Genomic DNA, 27500 nt, shown 5'->3' on the forward strand with positions numbered 1-27500 from the left:
CTCTCTTCCCTCCTCTCTCTCTCTCTCTCTCTACTCTCTTCTCTCTCTCTCTTCTTCTCTCTCATCTCTCTCTCCTTCTCTCCTCCCCTCCCTCCTCTCTCCTCCCTTCCCTCCCTCCCTTCTCTCCTTCTCTTCTCTCTCTCTCTCTCTCTCTCTTCTCTCTTCTCTCTCTCTCTCTCTCTCTCTCTCTCTCTCTCTCTCTCTCTCTCATCTCTGATGTCTCTGTCTCTGTCTCTGTCTCTCTCTCTTTTTTCTCTCTCTCTCTTTATCTTTTCTCTCTCTCTCTCTCTCTCTCTCTCTCTCTCTCTCCTCTCTCTCTCTCTCTCTCTCTTCTCTCTCTCTCTCTCTCTCTCTCTCTCTCTCTCTCACACACACACACACACACACACACACACACACACACACACACACACACACACTCACACTCACACTCACACACACACACACACACTTTCTCTCTTTTCCATCTCCACTTGCAGAACGGTTGACAATGGTCCGCGGGCAAGGCTTGTTGCTCATGGTCACCACTGCCATCTTGGGGCTTGGCCTCTACTCAGCCGAATCGTTCGTCTTACGAGTAACACCGGCATTCCAAGCGGAGTTTTTAGGAGAATTGCAAGGAAGTAAGACAACCAATCTTAAGGGCACCCTCTCTTTGGCTAACTTCATTGGCCGTTCCTTGGTACAGTACTATCGGGTGCCGAAGATCTGGGCTAATGGGGACCTTTCGCATTTGCTACGAAACGAATGCGAAACGAAAGTTTGATTCGGCTCGTAATCGTTTCGTTGAAAACAGATTTTCAGGTTTCGCAAGTCGTCATGCAAATGTGCATGGCAACTACGAATACGGCCGCGGTCGCCGGTAGCTTGGCGTACGGGTGTTTACACGCACACGTGCATGGATCATGGAATCAAGGGAAAAATGTGTACCTTGCAAAACATTGTGTGCCTATCCAAATAAATGTGTACCTGATGGATTCGGAGCGTGCCACGAATGAAGAGGCTTCCATTCGTGAAAACGAGTTCTCCGCAGGGACTCTGACGAATCCTCGAACCCAGGTGACGAATCAGCATTCGTTTCGTATCCGTACGCGGGGTGCGAAAGGTCCAAAGGGGACCTTTCGGGCTAATAACGACTGCGGGTGTAACGACAATTCGCGAATAACGACAGAATTTCCATGCCCAGAGCATAGTCAAATCTAACCTGTATACATAATTATAATGAGACTTCGCGTATAAGGACACTTTTCTGATGCCCCGCCGAGTGTCGTTATACGCAAAGTTGGCTGTACAGTGCTGGTCAATGCAATCCAGATACCGCGTCACTCAAGTACGCGCCGGCCGTTGCGCAGCCCTGGACCTGCGAACACTGGGCTGCGAAACGGTGCAAGGCGCAAACTTGAGCGACGCTACCGGAGATGGCATTGTTGATCAGCACTGCACGACAGCCTATGCACCGCTGAGTCATCGTGTATACATGGGTATGCTGCTAGTAATGCCAGTATGCCAAACAACACTCAAAAAAAGAGAAAGGACAAAATGTTACGAGTTATGACTTGGGGCATGTTCGATTGGTAGGATCGGGATCCTGATCCACCGGATCCACTGGATTCGCACCCTCTCGATTGGTCGAATCCTGATCCGGATCCTTCGGATTTGGATCCGGTCAACCCACCTCGGGGAGCAGGGTTGACCGGGTCCAACGGATCCAAATGTGACATTTGTGCGTATATGGTGGGTAAAAATCATTTGTGTACACATTGTGGTACGCACACGTGGATGGACATAGAGCTTGTTGACCTTTTGTACAACGCACACGATGAGTACGACGTTCACCCTTTTGGGTGACTTGTGAGCGCCATTGTCAACATGGCAACAGTCTAGGCCCATAATAAAGTGTTCAGTTGAATCTGAAGGATCTGAGATCTCGATCTCGATCCCGATCCCTGCCAATCGAACATGCTCTAACTGTCCTCCAACGTAACCGGATCATATGCAGTCAGCGAGTGCGTAGCAGCATTTTGCCCTCTCCTTTTTTTAATATGCATGATTACTCTGGTTCAACATCCGAGTTCAATTCCTGATTGCGTTTGTGTCTGTATTGCCTTGTCTACCCTACGTGCAGTACCTCTAAGCCAACTGACTTTCATTGCCAACAACGAAGCCACACCTATTCTATTGACCCAGCTTACAAGTGGCCTGCTCAAGTTTGATGAACGCTACACGTACGTCAGCATGCAGTGGTTCAGGCAATCGAAACTGGTAAGTACAGTGTACAGTGGCCCCTCTATAATCAGTCAGCCATCTTGTCATACAGGTATCTATGGCAACCAGAACACCATAATACATGAAAGGGACTATATCATACATGTATACGCAATGCATTTCCTTCCGCCGCGATGGCCTTTCGTAGTTCTTTCACGTTAGTCTCTTGTACTTCTGTTTTGTCATCTCCTCTTCAATCGCTTCTCTACAGCCGTGCCATTGTCTTTAGGCAATTTGCCTGTTCTGCTTGCATCTGTTTTTGCCTGTGCCGGTGCCTGGACATGTGTGATTACATTATTTTTTTACAGGAGGAAGTGAACTACACAATGACGGTGACATCATCGGACACGAGTATAATGCTAACACCGACAGTGACTGGTGTTCCGCTGCAGGGCTTCATCGAGCCGGTCTTCAGCAACTTAACTGGTATGCACTAAGAAATTGGTGGACATCACGCAACTGTATCATAAAGAAATGGGGGGTTTGTCAACTGACGACCGCTCTATTCAGTTGCTATTCACAATCGCCGCATGTGCTGGATGAACAATTCCTTATTGTGACAGTTGCTGTTTCTCCTGGATTACACATGCTCTCGCTTGTTTCCGCTATTTTAAAGCCGAGACCCAAGGTCGGCAGAGCATCCCAGACCACGCCACCACTCCCCTTATTCATGGCTCACACATGACGGGTTTATGTGGCTCTAGTAAAAAAAATTAAAAAAAGGCCAGGTTCGCCCTTTGCAATTTGTTCTGACGATAGGTGACTGGCCCGAATGGTCATAATCTTACGACATCACAATAAAGAATGTTTTCATCCAGCAAGGATTTCAGAACTTCTCTATTTCAAACGCTGCAGTGCGGCACCTTTTATTTGCACAACCCATCTAAAATTTCCTGTGGCCTTAAAAGTTAAAACGCGAAGTCAAACATGACCCTTTCCTCCGCGATAGGGCTCACAGCTTACAGCACATGTTTCTAAGTTAGGGTTTGTCGCAAAAGTGTTTTGTCGTCCATGAAACAAACATCATTCATTGGGAGGGGGGGGGGGGAGGGGCGGCGAGCCCTTATCGTAAATTGACTAACACTGTACAGTGTACATGGTACAGTATAACCTGGGTTTAGCGACCACCTGCTCTTAACGACCGTTTTTCCATGCACAGACAGTTCTACACAGACACCGTGGGACCTGGTTCTAAAGTGCACCTGGCTTTAACGACCGCTTTTGCTTGCACCGTGGCATGGGGAGGTCGCTTTTAAACCAGGTTTTACTGTACATGCGATTTCCGTCGTCCAGCATAGCAAACTGCGTTCATTTCAGAGGGGGGGGGGGGAGTACAACGAACGATGTTCGTTTCAGGGACAACAGACCACTTTTGCAATGACCCCTTACAGCGGTGATGGAAGCCGCAGCAAGCAAGTCCTTATATCCGGCACGTTGGCAGACAAGTGACGCAGATAGCACCTAAGAAAGCAACATATTTCTTACTGTACAAAATAGTCATGCGCATAGGCAAATTTGACATTAGTGGTTGTATTGTCGTAGTGCTGGCAAGTTGAGGAGAAAAGCAGATGGTTTCCAGTCTTTACAAGGACATGCTGACTGCCATCCCGCTCCGTGGCTCGAGCGCAATGCACCATTGGTAAATATCCCGTTCCACTGACCAGCCTCAAAAAAATACAACTCATCTTTTCTCGTTTCATTCTCTGCTTCTCCAATATGCAGAGTTCAACACCAGTCTGGATTGTATACGTGAAGGCATCTCAACCCTTCAGGTCGTCATGGATTACGATGTGTTCACGTACGGGACACCGAATATGACCACTGTGCCGGATGATGGTGGCGACGGCGTAGATGGTAACGTAACCATGGCAGCGGCTAATACGACCCAGACCCCCACCATGAACACGCCAGGTGTTGTATTGCTCAGCAAAAAGAGCTATACGGCCATCTTGAGAATCCGTAAACAATGCGCAGGTAGGTTGGTGCCTGGTGCCAGCTTCTAGGGTGTTGCCGTGTTTATGTGTGTGTGTGTGGGAGGGGGTGGGGTGTGTGTGTGTGTGTGTGTGTGTGTGTGTGTGTGTGTGTGTGTGTGTGTGTGTGTGTGTGTGTGTGTGTGTGTGTGTGTGTGTGTGTGTGTGTGTGTGTGTGTGTGTGTGTGTGTTGAATGGTGCAATCCCAGCACAAGTTGCTATGGCTTCTGCTGTAGCATCGCTATCATCGCCTCTGGCGATGGGCGTCCAATGGTCAATGGTGTGTGTGTGTGTGTGTGTGTGTGTGTGTGTGTGTGTGTGTGTGTGTGTGTGTGTTTGTGCTTCTGTATGTGTGTGTGTGTGCGGGCAAATGCTTGTGTGTATGCTGGTGTGAGTTTTTTTGTTGGGGGAGGGGGGGGGGAAGAGTGTGGTAAGTCGACAATGGTTCTCCATGATTATCACGGAATTTGCTATACAGTCAACTTCGCTAATAACGACTGCGGATATAACGACAATTCGCAAATAACGACATAATTTTCATGCCCGGAGCAAAGTCCCATCCAACTGTGACACATATAATGAGACTTCGGATATAACGACACTTCGCGAATAACGACACTTTTCTGATGCCCCGCCGAGTGTCGTTATAAGCGAAGTTGACTGTAATTATTGGAATTCGTTAGAAGTTGAGCTGACTGTGCTATGCTGCGGGATTAGTGTGAAGATAGGCAAACTCCCTGAGCAGTACAGGCGGTAATTCTCTGCAGGACACCTGGAATGATTTATGATCTCTGTGCGCGCGCGCGTGCGTTTCCGTGTCTGCGCATGTGGCCGTGCGTATGTGGTGTGTGTGTGTGTCTTTGTGTGTGTGTGTGTGTGTGTGTGTGTGTGTGTACGTGTGTGTGTACGTGTGTGTGTACGTGTGTGTGTACGTGTGTGTGCGTGTGTGTGTATGTGTGACCATGCTGTTTTGTTTGCACTTGGTGTGTTCTTGGCGTCGGTGTTTGCAACTCCCGCTGGTGTGCACAATGCACGTGGGTGTCTGGAACGCACATCTTCTGCAACTAACATCGCTCAGCTCCGACAGTTCCACCAATGACGTAAGTGATTCTAGCACCTATTATGTAATCATGTCTCACTTTAGAGGAGTGTAAGGGGTCGTCCGTAATTTTCAAAAAATTAAAAATCCGTCCTCAGGCAGAAAGAGGACTGGTGGTGGTCAAGAGCGCTGGCGGAATTTAATTTTTTGATTTTTCGTACTTTTTTTAATTTTTTTTACCTCAGTGACTTTCATACACGTGTTGCACTGACAGCACTGTGTGTACATGTAGTGCATACACTGTAGTGTAGTGTGGGATCGTTTGTCGCAAACACCCGTATGATGTACATGACTATAGACAGTTGTAGGACGTGCATGTTCGTCGGTAGACCCACTACATGTCATGTACTTAGCAACTAGTAGATCTACTTGACACAGGTGCAGTCAGTGAACACGGCGTGAGGAGTTCTTATTTCTCGAGCTGGGCATTGGGAAAAATCAAAAAATTAATGAGAAAAAAAAACGTTCTGAGACAATTTTGCACGAGGACGGATTTTTTTAATTTTTCGATAAATACGGACAACCCCTTTAAAGCTCTCCACTCCCTCTAAATACCGTTCACTTTATCAAGATGAATACAGTACTGGTATTGTGTCACTTCACGCAGTTGCGCGTGTCGGAATAGTTGCATTCATGTATCGCATTGCAAATATGATGGCTGGACTATGTCGGTTGAACAGAATCAGGCTCCCCTCCCTCTTTCGCCTTCCTTCCCTTCCCAGGGGTGTCACACACGGCACGAACAGTACGACCATGGTGGTACCACTTTTCGTCCAGTACGGGATGATCCGCCCAATGCATCCAAAAAGCAGTAAAAGAGTGCCGAAAAATCCGATCTCCCCCAGGGAACACCCCCGGTCGTACAACTCCCCGTTGCTCTGTGATGTATACCCAACTCACCCAGTCCGTCTCTGTTTCTCTTTTTTCCCTTCCAGTCTTCCGGCAGAGGACCTGAGCAGTGGTGCGGTGGCTGGCATTGTCATCGGTGCACTAGTCTTCTCCATCGTTCTCATGGTGCTGGTACTGCTCTTGGTTAGACACAGCAAACTGGACAAGAAAACCAGACGCATGACCCAGGACCTGGTCAAGATGAACGAGCTGGTTGACAGCGATATGAGGTACACTGTGTTACTGTCTGCGTGTGTGTGTGGGGGGGGGGGGGGGTGCGTGCGTGTGTATGTGTGTGTGCGCATGTGTGTTTGTGTAGTTTGTTGGTGTGTGTGTGGGGGGGGGGGGGATAGCGTAGGCATGCATGTGTTTGTGGTTCAAGATAGCCTGCCACTAGAGCCAGTATATGATGATCAAGGTGTGTGATAGGTGCCATTGCGCCCCATTTTGCAATGTTACCACTGCGTGAAGTACATCCACCGTCCTTAGACGGCTCATTTTACCAAAGGCAAAGAAAAGAATACACAAACAGAAGGACTAACGTAACCAGATCTTATACAGTCAGCGAGTGCGACAAAATGGCACAAAAGCCGACAAGGAGTACTGAGACATTCACTTAGTCATAACTCGTAACATTTTGTCCTTCTCCTTTTTCACCATAATGTAATTGGCTCACCTTCCGAGTTGAAGAAGGACTAACAGTTGCAATTTCGTAACTCTGAGTTGATATGTATTGTTAGTAGCCCCACACATGGAACACATGTGAATACGGCCAGCCTAGCTTCGGGTCCGGACTGCACTGCTGAACAAGATGCCTCGTTTCGGCAGTATATTGTCAAAAGTTATACAGTCGTTCCACCCCTGCGACACAGAATTGGGTTGGCTGTTGATCTGTCCACGTTCACATTCGGACGGACAAGGTCATCTTGCACTTGCACGCGTTTCTCACTCAAGGAAAAGGACCATGAACATTATTTGAACATGCGTATAAGAGGAAGAACTGAGGAAAGACTTCAAATCATAGAGTAGTGATATTACTACTCAAAGTATATACCGTAAAGTATCGTTGATCCGCCCCCTCTCTAATTCCCGCCCCCTGTCGATTCTCTACCTTTGAAGCGACTTCGGCGTATACAACGAAATACGATGTTGAACCGACGCATGCACTGCTGCACACAATACGTGCCAGTCCAGGATGAAAATGTGCACAATTCAGCACATCGAGTCTGATCCTCCGCGTTGTTGTGTACATCGTACTGCACTTGACAGCCTTGATCTAATTCCCGCCCCCTGCCGAAAACCCAGTAGGGAAGCGACATGGCGTGGGGGGCGGATCAACGGTAGTTTACGGTACATTATAAATAATGCAAGACATAACAACCGTGTTATAGCCAGGCAGCATGAGTTTCAACAACCAAAATACTTTTTCCCGTAAACTCCAACTGTAAATCAACCCTGGCTGGACTGTCAGAGCATACCAGATTGCTGTGCCAAGGGTGTCTCTGACGCAACTAATGTCATGCCACAGGGACCTGGCATGAGCTGGATTAGTGAAAATATTTCCCAGTATTTCGGCATGCGCTGTTCCTCCGAGTATCTTCAATTCCAGACCTGATTTCGAAGTGAAACTGGGAGGACATCACCGCCCATTCTCTAGATTGCACAAATACTTTTCTTTCTCTGTGTCGGTGTGTGTATGTGTATTTTGCAGGGTTCGCACCACAACCGGCTACAGTGGCTACAATGACTCCACAGGCGGACTACCACCGATGGCGGAAGGTAAGCAGGGGCGTCAGAAGGTATTTTAGTGTGGTATGGTCAGCAATCTGAAGTACAATTTACTCGTGGAGGAGTGAGTGGTGGGTTAGCCGAAAATTTTGGAAATTGAGATCCCAGATCAGTGTATTTTATTGATTCACGGTGTACCTGGGGCAATAAGTGGTACGGTCAATACCGTAGTGACCGTACCGTGTCCGACGCCCCTGGTAAGCCATGTTGAAGTACAGCCTTGCTTCAGACATCTACAGTGATCACTGCTGAAGGGACCTTCAACAGGTGGCCCCTGTTGCCAGGTGGTCTCTTTATCCAGGGTAGTTTGCCTGGAAATAGCATCCCATGGTCCTGGTTTCAGGGGTCTTCTAAGACAGGTGGTTGCCTTATCAGAGTGATTGCCTTGGCAGGTGGTTGCCTTATCAGAGTGGTTGCCTTGGCAGGTGGTTGCCTTATCAGAGTGGTCACCTTGGCAGGTGGTTGCCTTATCAGAGTGGTTGCCTTGGCAGGTGGTTGCCTTGGCAGGTGGTTGCCTTGGCAGGTGGTTGCCTTATCAGAGTGGTCACCTTGGCAGGTGGTTGCCTTATCGGAGTGGTCGCCTTGGCAGGTGGTTGCCTTATCAGAGTGGTTGCCTTGGCAGGTGGTTGCCTTATCAGAGTGGTTGCCTTGGCAGGTGGTTGCCTTGGCAGGTGGTTGCCTTGGCAGGTGGTTGCCTTATCAGAGTGGTCACCTTGGCAGGTGGTTGCCTTATCGGAGTGGTCGCCTTGGCAGGTGGTTGCCTTATCAGAGTGGTTGCCTTGGCAGGTGGTTGCCTTATCAGAGTGGTTGCCTTGGCAGGTGTTACTATATATGCATTTAGAGGGTTGCTTGACCGTTGATTATCATCAGGTAGTTCAGCAGTCACTGTGGACCTTTCACACTTGTATTGTAATGTGTACGCCAGATAATAGTAGTTATAGCATCTACAGACACAACACAAATGCATAGTACCCACAACAATGTGCGCTGCGTTCCCAGATTCAGAAGTTCTACGTGATCCATGGTCTATGCTACTCGCGATCGTAGCCTTGACCCTCTGACCCCAACCACGGCCTGGACAAGCGATGTTATAATTATGCGAGCGTGTATAAACAACGGGCCCTGCCCAATGGACAACTGCAACGGGCAGGCCCCGGGTTGAAAACCCGCCCATTTTAGCATCACAGTCGCCTGTCTTGTCGTCTCCCTGTCGGTGTGCACCAGCTTGATCTCTACTGTGCTCTTGGGGTGAGCGGCGCAGCTTAGCATGATGACCAGCTCATTGCTATTGCACTAAAATGCTGAGAACTACCGGCAACCTTGTGAATAACAACATCGGATGTAACAATAACTCACAAAATAATGACACTATCTTAAAAGACCGAACAACCACTTGACTGTCTACTTTTAACCTGGCAGATAACGACAACTCAACGGATGACAACACTATTCCAATGGCCGAGTGAGGGTCGGTATCCGCAAGCTCAGCTGTAGCAAGTAATGTGTGTAATGTGCTGATTTTTTGTGATTTCTTGCACAGAGGAGCTAGCGACACTGATGGAGAGACTGCGTGGAGAGTACACGCATTTAGAAGACTACCTGGTGGGCGAGGGTGATATCGTGCTGGGCAAGGAAATCGGACGAGGTGAGGGTCTGGCCTGTAGATACGGGTTTTGTCTGCTAGTCTGTTCGATTGTATGTACTTCCTCCGTTAACAAAAACTTCGTGATGGAATTTTGAGGGGCTGATTTGGGCACAAACTGCCGTGAAATAAGTCGCAATCACTTTTCTTGGCCTTCCCTGGCATGCCATGACAGAGGTACAATGCAATGAAAGCGACCTTTCACAACAAGCCGAGCGGAATCGATGGTTGCGCTGTGGAAACATAGGTGATGACAGTCATGGCGAGCGAAACTGAAATACCACTTCTCCGAGGGGATATTGCGCTGCTTGGCCTCTCTACCACTTTAGCGCTGAGTAAGTTGGAGAGTGATAGAGAGCGATAAAACGGAGCAGCGAGCCCACACAATGAGCGAGTGAACAAGGAGCTGCTCCGATCGCACGGCTCAATGAAAACAATTCTGAACTCAAGTTCTTGTTCAACCTGCGCAAAGTCCAGATTCGAATGCTGATGACCATGCATTCTTTCAGAAGTCTGCAGTCCGATGCGAGTCTCGTGGCTAAAGAAAGTCGACTGGACTTGCTAGCCGCTGCCGTTCAGTGGTGGTATCCATTAGAGAAAATAGAATCAGTCTGACTGTGCCTTTACTCCTCGTTTCGCGGAGTTCTGGAGAGCGAAGATGAAACCAGGGGGTCGTAAAATATTTTTCACGACTCCCGGGTGGAAACGAGTAATCGCCATCGCGGCGGATCATGTAGCTTGAAAGCCAACTTACCTGAACGACGGTGACATCAAGGTCAGCGGAGTGTGATCAAAGAAGCTGAGGCAAGGCTGAAAGGAGCTGAACAACGACTCTAGAGAGATGACGACTCGCGTACAGCAGATGACAACTCGCGTGCAGCAGATGACGACAGCGACGCAGGTCAAAAATGAATCGAGCGAAAGCGACGCAGGTCAAACATGAATCGAGCGAAAGCGACGCAAACTGAAGTCTCTGCTCATTCCGCTAACAGTTTCTCTTGTAAAGACGCTGTACATAGGCTGAATCACCTTCGTCCAGTGATTTGCAGTCGATACAAACTGTTCTTGACCTGTTCTAAGCGTTTTCATATCCATCAAAATCCATCACGAAGTTTTTGTTAACGGAGGAAGTATGTATGTATGTTTGTTTGTCTGTCTGTCCATATGTCCGTCAATCTGTCTGTCCATATGTTTGTGTATCCATCCACCTGTCTATTTGTCTTCCTATTAGTATGCCTGTGGAATTTATTGCTGGAGTACGATTCGTGTCAAACACGAGTGTAGGGTGGTGATTGTGCGCGAAGGGGGTGGACTGGGGTGAGGGTCAGGGCTGTGGGAAGGGGACAGGGGTTTGAGCCTGAGGGGCAGGGTGTTGGAGAAGAGAGCAGGGTGTGTGAAGGCAGGGGTATGGGCAAGAGGAAAGGGGAGCACAATATACTACCCCATACAAGGCATACATCTGTAAAGCAAGCGCCCAAACCTCCTGCTCCGCACTGGCTGTGTGCTGTGTTCTTCGCTGTGCTACAGGTGCGTTTGGTCGTGTCTATGATGGCAAGGTACTGACGGTACCAAAGAAGGCAGGCAAGGACGGCGAAGGCAAGAAAGAGGAAGCGGTCTCAAAGGATGATGGAAAACAAGAAGAAAGGCGACCTCTGCAGGTTGCCATCAAGACAGTAAAAAGTAAGCAGACCTCCATAGCATTCCTGCAGACCTCCATAGCATTCCTGCAGACCTCCATAGCATTCCTGCAGACCTCCATAGCATTCCTGCAGACCTCCATAGCATTCCTGCAGACCTCCATAGCATTCCTGCAGACCTCCATAGCATTCCTGCAGACCTCCATAGCATTCCTGCAGACCTCCATAGCATTCCTGCACAAGAATGTCCGAAGCAGTTTTTAGTTGGTCAGGTAGTATCATGGCCTTTCAAACAGCTTGTGTGTGATATGGCGGGTACGCATGATCTCCACAGTTGTAAACATGTGCTGGTTGCTAAAAAGCTGGTCCGGTGATAACGTGACCAACCGGACCAGTGCCGGCGGGACTGCATGTACATGTGGGCGCGATGGTCATTGGCAGCATCCTATATACACTGATATTCAAAGGCAGCCAAATCTTGCAGCCTGAAACGACCAGGGTTTTGCTGTCAGACTTACAGCTAGCGAATGCCCCTCGCTCTTCACTCATCCACTACCTGGGTTTAATCTTGATTTCAAAGTGAAATTGCCTGCAGCACTCCATCCTCGTACTCATTTCCCTTCCTTCTACCCTTCCTCTCACTTTCCACTCTCAGCTGTACAGTTGCATACCTTGGGAAAATAAATCCAATTGTGTTGTATTTCCCACCCTCATCTGCTCCTCACAGCTGCCGTACGGCCCCAAGACATCGAGGAATTTCTAGCTGAGGCATCGCTCATGAAGGGATTCCAGCATCCCAATGTCGTGGCATTGGTTGGGATCTGTCTTGAAGGCAGTGAGCCGCCTAAGGTACGTTGAGAGTGAAATTAAAAGTGCGTTAGTATGTCACTTTGTGCACGTCATGTGTGCATGTGTCGGTGCATGCTTGTGTACAGTTGTGTAATGAGCAGTCTTCATCTTGATTTCGTCTTGTCCAGTTGTGTTTCCATCATCCTCAATATAGTCTTTCCCAATGTGGTTATCTCTCTCTCTCTCTCTCTCTCTCTCTCTCTCTCTCTCTCTCTCTCTCTCTCTCTCTCTCTCTCTCTCTCTCTCTCTCTCTCTCTCTCTCTCTCCTCCCTCCCTCCCTCCCTCCCTCTCTCTCTCTCTCTCTCTCTCTCTCTCTCTCTCTCTCTCTCTCTCTCTCTCTCTTTCTCTTTGTTTTCAACCATCACAGGTGTGTCTGGAATACATGGGCATGGGTGATCTACGCGGCTACTTGCGCAAGTCTAGAGGTATCGGTGACTCCGGAGAGATTGTTGAATCCAACGACGAAGAGCACAGTTTTTCAGTAAGTTTATTGTGTCATTGCAGATGGCAAATGTGCATTAGAAGTAGCGACTTCATCATTGTCCAATGCCGTGCACTTTGGTTCGATTTGATGTGCCTTGGCAAGTTCCCTGTGAGACTGTGATTTGATGTGCCTTGGAAAATTCCCTTTGATGTTATATGCTATAGCATATTCCCGGTGATGTTGTCGTCGTCATCGTTGTCGTTGTTGTTGTTGTTGTTGTTGTCGTCATCGTCATCGTCGTTGTTGTTGTTGCTGCTGCTGCTGTTGTTGTTGTTGTTGTTGTGGTGGTTGTCGTTGTTGTTGTTCAGGTGGAGACACCTCAGCTGCTAATCTTCTGCTTGCACATAGCACAAGGCATGGCCTATCTTGAACGCAAGAAGTTTGTTCACCGCGATCTCGCCACTAGAAATTGCATGTAAGTACATGGTGAGCATGTGTATGTGTGTGTGTGAGAGAGAGAGAGTGTGTGTGTGTGTGTGTATGTATGTGTGTGTGTGTGTGTGAGAGAGAGAGAGAGAGAGAGAGTGAGTGAGTGTGTGTGTGTGTGTGCGTGTGCGTGTGTGTGTGTGTGTGTCTCCAGAAACCAGTCTGGTTGCCGCCGCCGACCATGGCCCAGTGTTCTCTCCGCTACGCTGGTGATGTCATCACGAAGGGAATTCCAGGTCTCTTCAACACTCTGGCCACCACCGACCGCGCCACCACAGGCTGCCTCCATTGACTCTCGGTACTGCAGTAACGTATCAGGCTCACGCAGGCGATGGGTGGCATACGACCTCCGCTTAGGGACAGTGGATCTACGTTGGACGAAGTCCAGGACAAGCTTGGCCCGAACCATGTAGTGGTCAGTCCAGCACAGTGCGCCGCGGACAACACCAACGTCCTTACAGTAGCAGCAATGAGCTGTACGCATGATGACATAATCAATGAGATGCACTTGGCGAGTGGCTGGATGAGTCCATGTTCCACGCTTACTTCGTCCCTTCTTGTACCATGTATTCATTACTGACAATTGATTAGCTGCACAGAATGACAACAGCTCCTCACCAGCCCGATTGCAATTTCCAAGGCCAAATTGGCCCAAGACACAACCCCACATCCGCTCATCCCCTGGCATGCCATCGATACGACTCACAGCGCTGTCTGCATAGTCAGTGCTGGACCCGACGCGCGCGTTCAAATCCCCAAGGAGCACAAGAACATCTCTGGATGGGATACTGTCCACAACTCGTTGCAAGTCATCGAAAAACTTGCGTCTTACGTTCGGTGGGGCTTTACTCGTTGGAGCATAAACATTGACGATAGAGACACAGAAATCTGCGTGTCGCTTACCTCCACCAGGGAGTTTATCACCTCGCTTGGCGACAAGAAGACGAGCAGTGACAATACGCGAACTGACGGCGCTCCACTGCTCCCCTCCGCTCTTCCACATCCCGGTCACAGCGGAATTCATCAAAATTCCAACTCCCTCGTTCCGGCGGCCGGGCTCACTCCCCAAAGGCAAAGGCCTCCCAGAGTGTAACAACGTACCGCTCCCAGCAGGCCAGACGTCGCTTCCAAACCATTTCGTCTCCTGAATACCAGCAACGTCCACGCCGAACCTGCCGAGTTCCTCCACAAGAAAATCCAGTTTCCTGTCAACGGCGGTATCCGAGACATTTTTATTTTTACGGCATATTTTGGCATCACCAGCGTCCTCCACCAAGGACCGAACGTTCCATGTCGCAGTGACCAGTGTCCCCTTCGCCTTCGTCTTCCCCGTCCTCCTCGTTGTGACCATAATTCATTCAAATTCAAAAAACTACAAATTCCCCAAACCACTTCGTCTGACTAGTGCAATGCGTACAACAAACCTCCCGACAGCTCGCAAGGCTGTCAGGACGGGCCACAGCAGCCAAGGCCTGGTCTCCACCATACGGCACTTGGCTGCCAAGTGTGGCTAATCCATCATTGAGACAGAGCTCAAAAAGAGCAAACTGCCTCCTCCAACAACAAGTTGCAAAGTTCCATCGACATTAAGTGCACGGTATATCGCGCTTTTGTCCTGAGCACTCTGTTCTACGGTGCAGAGACATGGGCTGTGAAGGCTACCCACGTCCATCGGCTGACCGTCTTCCATCGCTCCTGTATTCGGTCTATCCTCGGTGTATCGCGGATCCAGCAGTGGGAGGACAGGCTCACATCGGCAGAATTGGGCAGGCGATTTGGCATGTCTCTTGACATCTCCGATTTGCTCCGACAGCATCGTCTGCGCTGGCTGGGGCACATTGCCCGTATGGAGGAACACCGCACTCCGCAGCAGATGGTATTTGGCGAGTTATATGCCACTCGCCCCCGCCACGGTCCGAAGAAGCGATGGCGTGACGTTGTTGTCACTGATCTAGCTGCGGCACAGATCGGAGAGGGAGAATGGTTCCATCAAGCCCAGGATCGCCCAACCTGGAAGCGGTTGTGTCGTCAGCAGCCTCCTCCACCCGGACCGAAAGAGTTCCGTTGCGCATGTGGCCGTCCCTTTGGCCGCATTGGGGACCTGAGGAGGCACGCCCCCCACTGCCGCGTCTGAGCCATCATCGCTACGCGATGGGCGTCCAAGGTCCAAGGTCCAAGGTGTGTGTAAGTGTGCGTGCGTGATTTGTCTGTACGTGTGTGCGCGCACGCGTAAGTGCATATGCATCATAATGCACAGGGAAACCTAGCGAGATCGGTGACTTAGCCACTTGTTCACCAAAGTGATTGGCAATAGAGAGGTTCCACACTACATAAAGTTGAGCAACTTTAGATTAGTGGGCGGGAAAAACCTGTGAATTCGCGAGTTTGCACTCCACTGACGGAAAGTTGTCTACGTAGAGTGCGTAGATAGGGCTCTGATAACGTAGGTGGTCCATAAGTGGATTGGGGTACAAATTTATGACTCTCTCCCCAGGTCGATCTGGTCGTACACTGCCGCGTTCGGAGTTGCCAAGGGCAGCTACGTGATTTGAAAACTCCGTATGGAGTAACACAGAACCGCATGCAGTTTACGTAAGACTTTCCGTAGATCGACTGCGTTTTTTGCTAACGTAATTACGTTATGCGAAACCTCTCTAATGCATGGCCTGCTGTCCTTCCACACATAGGCCAGACCGCCTGATAAGCTCAAATTCCCGCTCACATTCTTCAGGAGTACATGTACACACTTGTCCACTTCTCAACACACGGCCGTGTTTTCGCGAGCTCGTCATGGAACTCTAACCCAGACCCAGTTTTCACTGCTTGCTAATTGTGTATAAGTAAAAAAGTAAATTATCGTGTCCGTTCCCGAAGGGAACTCACGACGGCCGCTAACACCCGGTAAACCCTAGCGGCAGATGCAGCGCCTAACGGTGGGGGTGAGTGGATAAGTCTCACAACCACTGTTTTCACTGCTTGCGAATTGTGTATCTACCGTGATGTGTAACGTCAACCCGAGTCCGGAATCCGAAGCGGAGTGTACGTGCTTGATCCTCTACACTGTCCATGCGTATGTGCCTAGGATTCCCTAATACGCACTGGAAAGCGAGAAATTTTCGCTGAATGGAGATTTTGCATTTTTTTAGAATTTCACCAGTTCACGATGAAAAACGTTCGCGACTCTCTCTCTCTCTCTCTTCCGTCGGATCATGTATTGTCTACAACAATGCACAGAGCAGGTTGCAGCAATTTCAATGTCTGACAAAATAGCAAAACGTATGCTCTAGCAAAATGTCCTTACTTTATAACATGATCCTGGGTTTCCGTGTCTTGAATTTTCTCCCTGTGATAAATTAGGCTCAACGATCAGCTGATCGTGAAGATCGGTGATTTCGGCTTGGCACGGGACATTCACGAGGACAACTACTATCGTATGGGCACTGCACGTCGCTTACCTGTCAAGTGGATGTCCTTGGAGAGCCTGCAGGATCAGATCTATACAACAATGTCGGATGTGGTGAGTATTCAGCGGCGATATGTTCTAGATCACGCATTCTATTGTTCTACTCAGACGCTCTAGGATGCTCGTGAAGTCTCCTCGTGTGTATATGTATGTATGCCTATGTGCGCAAGTGTGTGTGTGTGTGTGTGTGTGTGTGTGTGTGTGTGTGTGTGTGTGTGTGTGTGTGTGCACGTGTCTGTGCATGTAAAGTCATGCATGCACACATTGACATGTACACTAACGTATGTTTGGATTCTTCTTTGTGGATATGCGCACGTGTGTGCATGTGTGTGTATATGTGTGTGTGTGTGCACATGCATGTGCGTTCCTGCATGTGTGTGTGCCCGCATGTATGGGTGTGTATGTACGCACGTGTGTGTGTGTGTGTGTGTGTGTGTGTGTGTGTGTGTGTGTGTGTGTGTGTGTGTGTGTGTGTGTGTGTGTGTGTGTGTGTGTGTGAGTGAGTGAGTGTGTGTTTGTATGTATGCATGTGTGCAGTGGTCTTACGGCATAGTAATGTGGGAAGTGTTCAACTTAGGCCAGTCTCCTTATCCTGGACTGGCCAATGATGAGTTGCCAACATTCCTGCTGTCCGGAAAACGACTCGGCAGACCGTCACTTTGCCCTGAAGACCTGTGAGTGTGAACGTGATGTCTGCAATATCTCTATTGTGGCTGTATATGTATGGTTGTGTGTATGGTTGCGTGTATGTGTGTGTGGGGGGGGGGGGGTGTAGCTGTAGCTGCTGCGACCCTATCAGGTCTCATCAGAGGACCTCTCTCTCTCTCTCTTTCTCTCTCTCTCTCTCTCTCTCTCTCTCTCTCTCTCTCTCTCTCTCTCACACACACACACACACACACACACACTCACTCACACACGCACACTCTTTCTATCTCTCTCTGTCTCTCGGTCTCTGTCTGTCTGTCTGTTGCTCTACCTACCTATCTCTCTCTCTCTCTCTCTCTCTCTCTCTCTCTCTCTCTCTCTCTCTCTCTCTCTCTTCTCTCTCTCTCTCTCTCTCTCTCTCTCTCTCTCCTTTTCTCTGTCATGTACCTACCTATCTCTCTCTCTCTCTCTCTCTCTCTCTCTCTCTCTCTCTCTCTCTCTCTCTCTCTCTCTCTCTCTCTCTCTCTCTCTCTCTCTCTCTCTCTCTCTCTCTCTCTCTCTCTCTCTCTCTCTCTCTCTCTCTCTCTGCCACCACACAACACACGACACTGTTTTCTCGCTGTGGTTCTTCTACTTCAGCTATGCAATGATGGCGACATGTTGGTCGAAGGAGCCGAGCGAGCGGCCATCCTTCCACGAGCTGACACGCTTGCTCACCGACTACAAGGACAGTTTCTACGCCAACGTGCCGCTCAAGATGGGACTGGAACACCAGGAGTACCAGAACATCAACCCGAAGGCTGAGGTCGGCTCAGCGCTGGACAGGACAATGTCCGTATCAGGCTACAGCCATGCTGGTGCAGGTACGCCGAGAGAGAGCACAGCATCCAATACATCTACAGGAAAACCAAGAGTTGATACCGTAAAGTCTTGGATAAAAGCCGCACTTGAGTAGAAGCCGCCCGCGAATAGAAGCCGCAATTTTGGGCCCATCAAATCACACATAAGCCTGGTTTTAGTGTTGACATACATAGAAATACCTGTCTTGTATAGAAGCCTGTCTCATATAGAAGCCTGCAAAATTTCACCAAGAAAGTCATAGAAGCCGCGGCTTTTATACAAGACTTTACGGTAAACAAGAGTGTGCAACTCCCAGATGGGTTGGCCTGCGGCTGAATTTTTTTGTTGACGTAATCTTTTCTACGACACACGCGCTGCGAGTCTTTTGGAAAGTTTTGTCTCGTGCACTTGGTCGGGCCCAGCACGTGCTCTCACACTGCTCTGCGGCAAAATGCGCCTTTTTTCTGGAAAAAGGTGACGTAAACAAAAAATTCCGCCACGGGCAGGGGTATCTGCAGATTGTGCAGGAGAGATCCGGAGTTGCACACTCTTGTTTATCTACTCTTGGTAAAGCCTGTCAAGGCGACCACCTGTCCTGGAAGACCACTTAAATCAGGACCCAGGGATGCTATTTCCAGTAAAATGACCCTGGATAAGGAGACCACCTGTTAACTGAGACCACATGTCGCAGGTTCCCTTGAGCGGTCGTCTTAGACAGGTTTCACTGTAATTAAAGTGAAACCTGGGTAAGCCGACTGCTGAAGGGAACCTGCGACATGTGAGTGGCCCTGTGTATTAGGTGATCTCCTTATCCAGGGTCATTTGGCTGGAAATAGCATCCCTTGGTCCTGGTTGCAGTGGTCTTCTAAGACAGGTGGTCGCCGCGTCCGAGTGGTTGCCTTGACAGGTTTTACTGTACATCCTGTTAAGTAGAATCTCTCAACCGTCGTGAGCTGCGAACGGCTACAAAAGCAGGAACAGTATCAAAGTGGACATGCCTGCTGGGTATCCTACTTCAGTAGTACTTATGAATGGTTCCATTTGTGTACATGTACTGACGTATTCCACTGTGTTCTTTTCGCATTGCTGTGTGTGTGTGTGTGTGTGTGTGTGTGTGTGTGTGTGTGTGTGTGTGTGTGTGTGTGTGCGTGTGTGTGTGTGTACATATGCATGAACATGTGTATGTGTGTGTTCACCTGTATGCGTATACACACACACACGTATGTGCACGCATGTTCACATCACAGGCAGCATAGCCACCGGCATAACATACGTGCAGGACAGCGAGGGACGTCTGTACGTGTGCAACGCCGGCTCTCAGCAGTACAGCGCCCAGTCCGTGCAGTACTCCACCGAGAGTCAATACACGGGCGGCTCGGCTGACTTCATCAACCCCGGCTATCATCTAGTCAACACGAACGTCATACCAGAAGGGTTTGTCTGCCTTCCACAGGGCGTCACACAGCAGATGGTCGTGATGAATCCAGCGGCCTATGACCAGCTAGACCCGTATCGCAATGTGCCCGTTGGCATCACGGCCATAGATGAGCAGCCTAGAAGCCCGACGTCCATGGCCTCCTCTATACCACCTCCACCACCCACGCTGGACAGCCCAATGCCGCGCGAAATCAACGGAGAGTATGTGGCCCATCTCTGAGAGAGTGAGAGTGAGTGGGTGTGGGGGGTGGGGTGTGGGTGTGAGTGGGAGAGAGAGAGAGAGAGAGAGAGAGAGAGAGAGAGAGAGAGAGAGAGAGAGAGAGAGAGAGAGAGAGAGAGAGAGAGAGAGAGAGAGAGAGAGAGAGAGAGAGAGAGAGAGAGAGCATAATACTCATGTGCAGTACGAGTCGCGTGGATGTTGGGGCTGCACACAGACAACACCGCTAGCATCAATGAGCGTCCAAATGCAGGCGTCGCAGTGAGCCTTCTCGACAGGTGGACAGTGTGTATATGATACGCTTGAGCAGTGTATACTTGTGTGTAAGAACCTAGCATAGAGTGAGCGATGCAGGACGCCACCGAATTCCAGGCATTTTTAACGCTACAGTCACCTATCACGACTGTAAGTGCAATGCAGACCAGAGATGATCATTGATCATTGATCAATACATACGCCACAGATTGCCAGTTATGATTGAAGAGCAAGCGATGACAGCACTTTTCCAAATTACATTCTAGTAGGTAAACCCACTTCCAAACTCCCTTATAACGAGGCTTTTTTTATTCAATTATTTAGGATTTTTTTATTTAGATATTCTTGCATTTTGTATTGTCCTTTAACCATGTTAACAATGCGCTTTCTCGAGCTTTAAACTTTGCCAGGCTGTTATGACATCATGCTACACTTTTACGTCTGTTATGACATCATGCTACACTTATCAGTCTGTTATGACATCATGCAGTCTATTATGACATCATGCAGTCTATTATGACATCATGCAGCCTGTACCCTTGATTACTGCTAGGTATACTAGTACACCCTCCAATCGCTATCACCCTCCTTTTGACAACGCGTACGCCCCCAGACGCTCCGCTCGCCCGTGCAACGCAATTTTAAATATAATTCTTGTTAGCAGTTCACCATTTCTTTCTTCAGTAAGTAGTGCTCATTCATACAGTTACATAGGTAGGTTCTGGGGTGCATATCGGACCGTTCTTTAGACACTTCTTTTCGTGCTCCGCACAAATTCTCCGGTGTGCACCGCCAGCGTTTGAATTTCTAGCTGCATGCTTTTGTAGGCGCACACATTTACATGGTAACTAATGTCATTTCATTTACCAGTATGAAGCCAGCCCATGGCTTTATAACTCACCCGTGTTCGACTGGGAATAAGGGCCGAACGCTGCATCGCAGCCTTTTCGGACCAAAACCAGTCGACTCAGCGTCCAAAAGACTACAACATATGGACGAATCGCGGTCATGCGTGCTTTTATGAGAACGAAATGGCGCTTTTAGTGATTTTTGCGTACAAATCCCCATCTACTAGTAGTAGGGTGCAGTCACCCAGTTTCGGTGGAAGTGCGCGAGTTTGATTGGCAATAAAGGAAGGGAGCGTCTTAGGGCGCGTTTGGTTGGTACGAACTAGAACAGGATTCACCAGAACAGCGCGTTTGGTTGGGACTGCACCTGTTCTGGGTCGGCCAGAACATGTTCTGCTTGCTCCGGCCTCCAGGCCGGGGCAGACCGAGCAGTTTCACTTTTTCACAGGGAAACCTGGCGGGAACATCGATTTTGGTCCCAAATGATCACGTGCATACGCTTTTGGGTTGGACTCGTTGTACCGTACAAAGTGACCATGGTGACCCATACACATTTTGAAGAATGCACCAAGTTTGGCACATTTTTCCACAAAAATGTGCTCTGTTTCTGGAGTACCGTTTGGTTGGCATGAGGCTGCTCCATGTGCACCAGCTGTTCGATCCTGTTCTAGATCGTACCAACCAAACGCACCCTTAGCTTCCTCAGACTAAGACTGGTTCGACGCAGCACCCCGACGACAACAAATAATGAAAATTTGATTTTAGGGTATACTTCCCCTGCGGACATACGGTATTAAAGCTGACCTTGTCTTGCGTTTGCTGGTGTGCACTCAATGCGCCGCCGCCATTGCTGCTCCTGTATGTCCTTGCCTTTGTAGGGTCCGTATTGCGAGTGGCATCGTCATTGACCCTCCGTTGCCATAGTTCCCACTGCCCTGTGCCGGCCTACATGTAGGCAGTATAAGGAAAGAGAAGATATGCACAGGAAAACTGCATGTGGTATCCAAACGGCTATTTGCATCATGAACCAGTTCATGCATTATAAATTTATAATAGCAGATGCAATGCCAACATGCACATTCACTACATTTATACAATTAATTTTATAGTCTTTACACGCAATACTTTGTTTTTAAAAGTACAATGCTAGCGGGTTGTACAGTAGAGTCGCGCGTCCAAGAACGTTGTTTCTATGGGGTTAGCCTGGGGCGTTCTTATAGCACATTCTTAGAAACAATTCGTACTGGATCATTATCCCATAAGCTGCCGGAAAACCAATACCGCCTTTCTTAACTTTAGGCTGTGGCGGGTCTTAGCATTTCAGGCTGGACGTTCTTCAGCGCGCGACTCTACTGTACACAGACTGTGCATTCTTGGCCTCCATGACTTACAGCGTAACACAACAATCACAATTGTAAACAAAAATAATACACTAAATCGAAGTTGGAGGCGGGAATCAAAAGAATACTTTTGAGTTAGGATCGAGCTTTGAAATTTCCCCTCCGGTTAATCTCAGGCAGGCACAGTGGGATGGTTTAAGTTCAAGTGCTGCTTGGAATACATCTTTCATGCAGTATAATAATAATAATAATACCACAGCACGCGTAATAATATAATTATGTGGGTATAATTATACGTTCCGCTTCTGTCCTATCTCCTATGATCAAATTCCATTATCAAGGTAATTATTAACACGGCGCACTGATGACCTGTGACGCCAGATCATGGATTGCCGGCCAGATTTCACCATGTAGGCTTGTCCAGAGCGATGGCCCTCACATGCAGTACCGTATACAAAAATAGTCAATTATTCTAGTTTGAAAGGCATTCAAGTGATGTTTTCAACCTCTTCGCAGAGAACTGCGACAACCATGCACCAGCTAACGTTATATTATAACGTAACATTCCATGCAGAACTCAGGAATCAAATTGTAAGATGAAAGAGCATGCTCTGGTCATGCACACCCACAAACCATAGCCAAACTACAACCACAACCCCACCCCATGGCCAACATAGAACAGCAATCATTCGCACAACCATACACACACACACAGGGACAGGCCAGAACCGAGGAAGAACAGGAAAGTTGGTTTTCAATGATATCTTTCATACCCTCAAAGGTGGACAAGGACAGCCAGATCAACTGGAGCGAACAACAAGAGAATAAGAACAGAAATAGGGGGTGTGAATAATATCAAAAATAAAAATTTAGAAGCACTTGCGGTGGACAATGCTGGGGCCGGACTCGTCGTACTCCTGCTTGGAGATCCACATCTGCTGGAAGGTGGAGAGGGAAGACAGGATGGAGCCTCCGATCCATACGGAGTACTTGCGCTCTGGTGGGGCAATGATCTTGATCTTCATGGTTGGTGGGGCAAGGTTGGTGATCTCCTTCTGCATACGGTCGGCAATACCTGGGTACATGGTGGTACCACCGGACAGGACAACGTTAGCGTACAGGTCCTTACGGATGTCGACATCGCACTTCATGATGGAGTTGTAGGTGGTCTCATGGACTCCAGACTGCTCCATACCGAGGAAGGATGGCTGGAAGAGAGCCTCGGGGCAGCGGAATCGCTCGTTGCCGATGGTGATGACCTGACCGTCGGGAAGCTCGTAGCTCTTCTCCAGGGAGGAGCTCTGGGCGGAGGTGGCCATCTCCTGCTCGAAGTCGAGGGCAACATAGCAGAGCTTCTCCTTGATGTCACGGACGATTTCACGCTCAGCAGTGGTGGTGAAAGAGTAACCACGCTCGGTGAGGATCTTCATGAGGTAGTCGGTCAAGTCACGGCCAGCCAAGTCGAGACGGAGGATGGCGTGGGGCAGAGCGTATCCCTCATAGATTGGGACGGTGTGGGACACACCATCACCAGAGTCCAAGACGATACCGGTGGTACGTCCAGAGGCGTACAGGGAGAGCACAGCCTGGATGGCGACGTACATGGCGGGGGTGTTGAAGGTCTCGAACATGATCTAAACAACATGAGAAAAACGACAACACAGATGATCAGACATGGCACCAAAAGGCTTGATACATTTTGCGATTTTACTGGCAAAACAAACCTGCTCAGGAACTCATGCACAGCTTCAAAATCGAATGTAGCCGAATGGCAATAAGAGATCACCAATAAATCTACGTGAATGGCTGATGTAGTTGAGATAGGAATGGACAATGAAAGACGTCGATAATGAAGTAAATGCAAAATGTTGAACGACATCGGACGACACAAAAATTACAAATGAGACAACTCCATTGTACTGAAGAACATTAAGTCCGGAATGTTGCTTACCTGGGTCATCTTCTCACGGTTAGCCTTGGGGTTGAGGGGAGCCTCGGTCAGGAGGACGGGGTGCTCCTCGGGGGCAACACGCAACTCATTGTAGAAAGTGTGATGCCAGATCTGCAGACAAGGAACGAACATGGAAACAGGAAGAGTTAGTGAACGAGCGGAAACCACAACAGCAGGGCATTGGCTGAACTTGTACAATGCGCAAATTTGCAAGCCAAGTATTAGTTGCAGTTAGTGATACGGTTAGATTTCACCAAATGGGCGACGCAGGAATTTACTTCGCTCACGATGCATTTGCAAGACATGAAATAACTGATTCAGGGACAGAATGCACAAGCAGGGAATCAAAACACGCTTTCACCAGAATGGCAGGTCTCACCACAAATACCGCAAACTTTCGTACTGACAAAAATATCATCAAACATTCGAGAATCCTCACCTTCTCCATATCATCCCAGTTGGTGACGATACCGTGCTCAATGGGGTACTTGAGGGTCAGGATACCTCTCTTGGACTGAGCCTCGTCTCCGACGTAGCTGTCCTTCTGGCCCATACCGACCATCACACCCTGGTGGCGGGGACGACCGACGATGGAGGGGAAGACGGCGCGGGGTGCGTCATCACCGGCGAAACCGGCTTTGCACATACCGGAGCCATTGTCTACGACAAGAGCGGCAACGTCGTCGTCACACATTTTGGAAGAGAAGATCGAGAAAAACTAAAGGTTCTTGTTGTGGGAGAGTTGGGAGAATGCTTGGCTCGGAAGGGCCTGCTTCGTTTTATCACCTAGTTGACGTGTCACATCGTACAGATGTTGGAGCTTTTCCAGGAAAACCCGCATCGTTGCATCGTACCCCGCGGCCCGCGCCCTCTTCGCTTTTTTGGAAGTCAGTGCACTCAAGCTCATGCATGCTGCATGCGCTGGTCGTATGCACAATAAAATCTGCATGCACGATCGCGATCGCGTTCTATCTACGTAGTCTACTACGGTCCCGTAGCGTAGACCGCCACGTGGATGATAAACCGTATCGGATCGCGGATCCGGCGGCCATCCGGCGGCCACACGGAATCCGTGGATCGCAAAATTCATCATTATTATTTTTTGTCCATGTATGTTTCTGTTTTGCTTTTGTTGCTTTCTCTCGGTTGCCGAAAAGGAGTAACGAGTTTGCCACTGCCCAAAGGAGAGGGCCTACCCGAATCAAAGTTGAAGATATTGGTCACGTCAATACAATGTTTGGCGCACAAGTAAAGTGCAGTACCCGGTATGCTCATGGTTTTAGCAGGCGAGAAACGACGAAAACGACCGTATGGTGATTTGACCTCCTCCCAGCTACATGTAGCAAGAGTCCATCCCCGGCCCCCAGCATAAACTGTTTATGCACTCTTGCATGTAGTAGGGAGGTTTAGTCCCACGTAATCCGTGGGTACTTTACGTGTGTGTACCACGTGATACTCAGTGACCCACGTACAGACGTTTTCTGATTCACGACATACCGTGTATGGAGGCTCACCCACGTTCCGCCAGAACGTGGGTGAAAATCAGAATGGAGCGCATTGTGCGAGCTGTGAGGGTGCTCAGCTGAAGAGGTTTCCGAAGCACGAAATCAAAATATTGGATGAGCTTCTTAGGCCCGGGTAGCTTCGTCTTTGACCAGGTTTGGGCCTTTCGCTTTATGCTTTTGTTTGTTCCGTGTGACTAAACACAACATTGCAACGTCGGTGCCCTTCATCCACTTTACGTGGATCACCCACGTACGCGTTTCCGTTACGTGGGAACTAAACCTCCCTAGTCACGTACAGCTTCAACTCGTAGGTTTTATTAGTCTGGCCAGCTGGGTATGTAAAGATCATCTGCATGCATGGCGTTTGTCCGGGCCTGGGCCAAGTGATGGATGAAGTCTGCAAGTTCTGGATTTGGTATAACATACAAACTATTTTGTAAAATACCATAGTACGGAGTAGCGACTTGGCGAATTCACACACACACGCACACATACACACACACGCTGCACACACACACACACACACGCGTACTTGTATAGGCCTTATGCACGTTGTACAGATGCACGAAATCCCGTAGAATCCCGTAGACGCGGTTGGGTGTTGAATGTGCAGGACCCTATTGTGTTTATTGCTATTTCCACAGCGAAATGGGCCCTGAAGGCATTTCATACGAACACTTTTTCGACAGTGATCTAGCGAGTCGTTAGTTCAATCCCAAAGTGAAGAAGCTGGAAAAGTGATTGTTCGCCGCGAATTATGAGGCTAAATGGGTCAAACACGCATGTATAGCACACAATGAACACCCAACCGGGTATGTACACACCTACGGCCCTAGTACAGAACTTCGTACATCTGTACAATGTGCATAAGGACTATTATGGGATCGTGTGTATGTGTGGTATAATAATTATCAATAAGCCTAGCAGCATCAATTATTTCAAAAGAACAGAAAAAATATTTTAATAAAAAGAAAAAAGTACTTGCTCACAATGCTCACTGCTAAAACTGGTCACATGGGTCTCCCTGCGGGGTAGTCAAAGCCCGAAATTGCCCGGCGGGCCAGGGGTTCCGCGGAACCGCTTAAACGGCCGACCCCCCCCCCCCCCCCCCACACACACCCCGAAATCTCCAAACTCGTGGGAAATGATTCCATTCAGGGGCTCATCACACCACACTTTCATGTGGCGTGGCCTTTTTCTGTACCTTGTCCCCAGGGAGTCGTAAAATACCGACTCCCTGCTTGTCCCCAACCACCAAAATGTGTTTGAGGACAAGGTACAGAAAAGGATTACTAGTATAACCACAGCAGGGTATCCGTCCCAGGATCCAACAGCAGTTACCCCTGCCCCCCCCCCCAGTGAAGGTAACACATGCTAGCCTAGGCTAGTACTAGTGACAGTGTGGGTGGCTAAATCAGAGTGGATCTGATGCTAAAGACGTAGAGCACCGCAAAGCCTTTTAGTCGTCCCTGAAACGAACACCGTTCATTTCGAACTCTGACCTCGTCCCACCCTCCAAAATGAACACTGTTTGCTATGGCGGACGACGGAAATCGCATGCATGTACATGACATCAATAGTACACAACCCTGGGGGTTATGTACTATTGATGTCATTTATACGAACAGTGTCAGTCGACTTGAGATTTCGGTGACGACCCCTTTTTAATCTTGCCAGAAGTAAACCATTGGTCAACAGGCGTGTACTGTAAATATACAAATTTTCGGCAGCTATTTAATTTTGGCTATATTCGGCACCGACCCGAAACGCCTAAATTAAAATGCAGATGAAATTTTTCACAGCATCTGTCGCACTATACCATGCCCTCTACCCCACGCCGAAAATAAATCGCCGCCGAAATGTCAAAAATCGTTAAGTGCCGAAATTTTGCAGCGCCGAAATTTTGTATATTTACAGTATACTGCGAATAGAAAGTATAATTATAGACCCT

General features: G+C 48.8%; 2 protein-coding genes across 2 annotated transcripts; one reads left to right on the top strand and one right to left on the bottom strand.

Moving 5' to 3' along the window:
- Positions 1–483: 483 nt before the first annotated feature.
- LOC135830454 (tyrosine-protein kinase receptor TYRO3-like) lies at positions 484–20777 on the top strand (the record flags this gene model as incomplete). The annotated part of the gene is given in 16 exon segments (XM_065342705.1): positions 484–623; positions 2126–2262; positions 2574–2691; positions 3988–4239; positions 5314–5335; positions 6270–6452; positions 7934–8001; positions 9551–9655; positions 11180–11332; positions 12017–12138; positions 12506–12619; positions 12931–13037; positions 16406–16565; positions 17049–17185; positions 17796–18019; positions 19244–20777. Coding segments are annotated over 16 exon segments (2445 nt in total). The 3' UTR covers positions 19654–20777.
- Positions 20778–22840: 2063 nt separating this feature from the next.
- On the bottom strand, positions 22841–24800 carry LOC135830455 (actin-3-like). Its single transcript, XM_065342706.1, has 3 exons — positions 24484–24800; positions 24045–24155; positions 22841–23727 (listed from the first exon to the last, which is right to left on the bottom strand). Exons 1-3 carry the CDS (start codon positions 24736–24738, stop codon positions 22963–22965), a joined length of 1131 nt encoding a protein of 376 aa, XP_065198778.1. The 5' UTR covers positions 24739–24800; the 3' UTR covers positions 22841–22962.
- Between the last annotated feature and the right edge of the window lie 2700 nt (positions 24801–27500).

The sequence above is a fragment of the Sycon ciliatum genome, unplaced genomic scaffold (assembly GCF_964019385.1).
Source record: "Sycon ciliatum unplaced genomic scaffold, ocSycCili1.1 SCAFFOLD_1512, whole genome shotgun sequence".
NCBI lineage: Eukaryota > Metazoa > Porifera > Calcarea > Leucosolenida > Sycettidae > Sycon > Sycon ciliatum.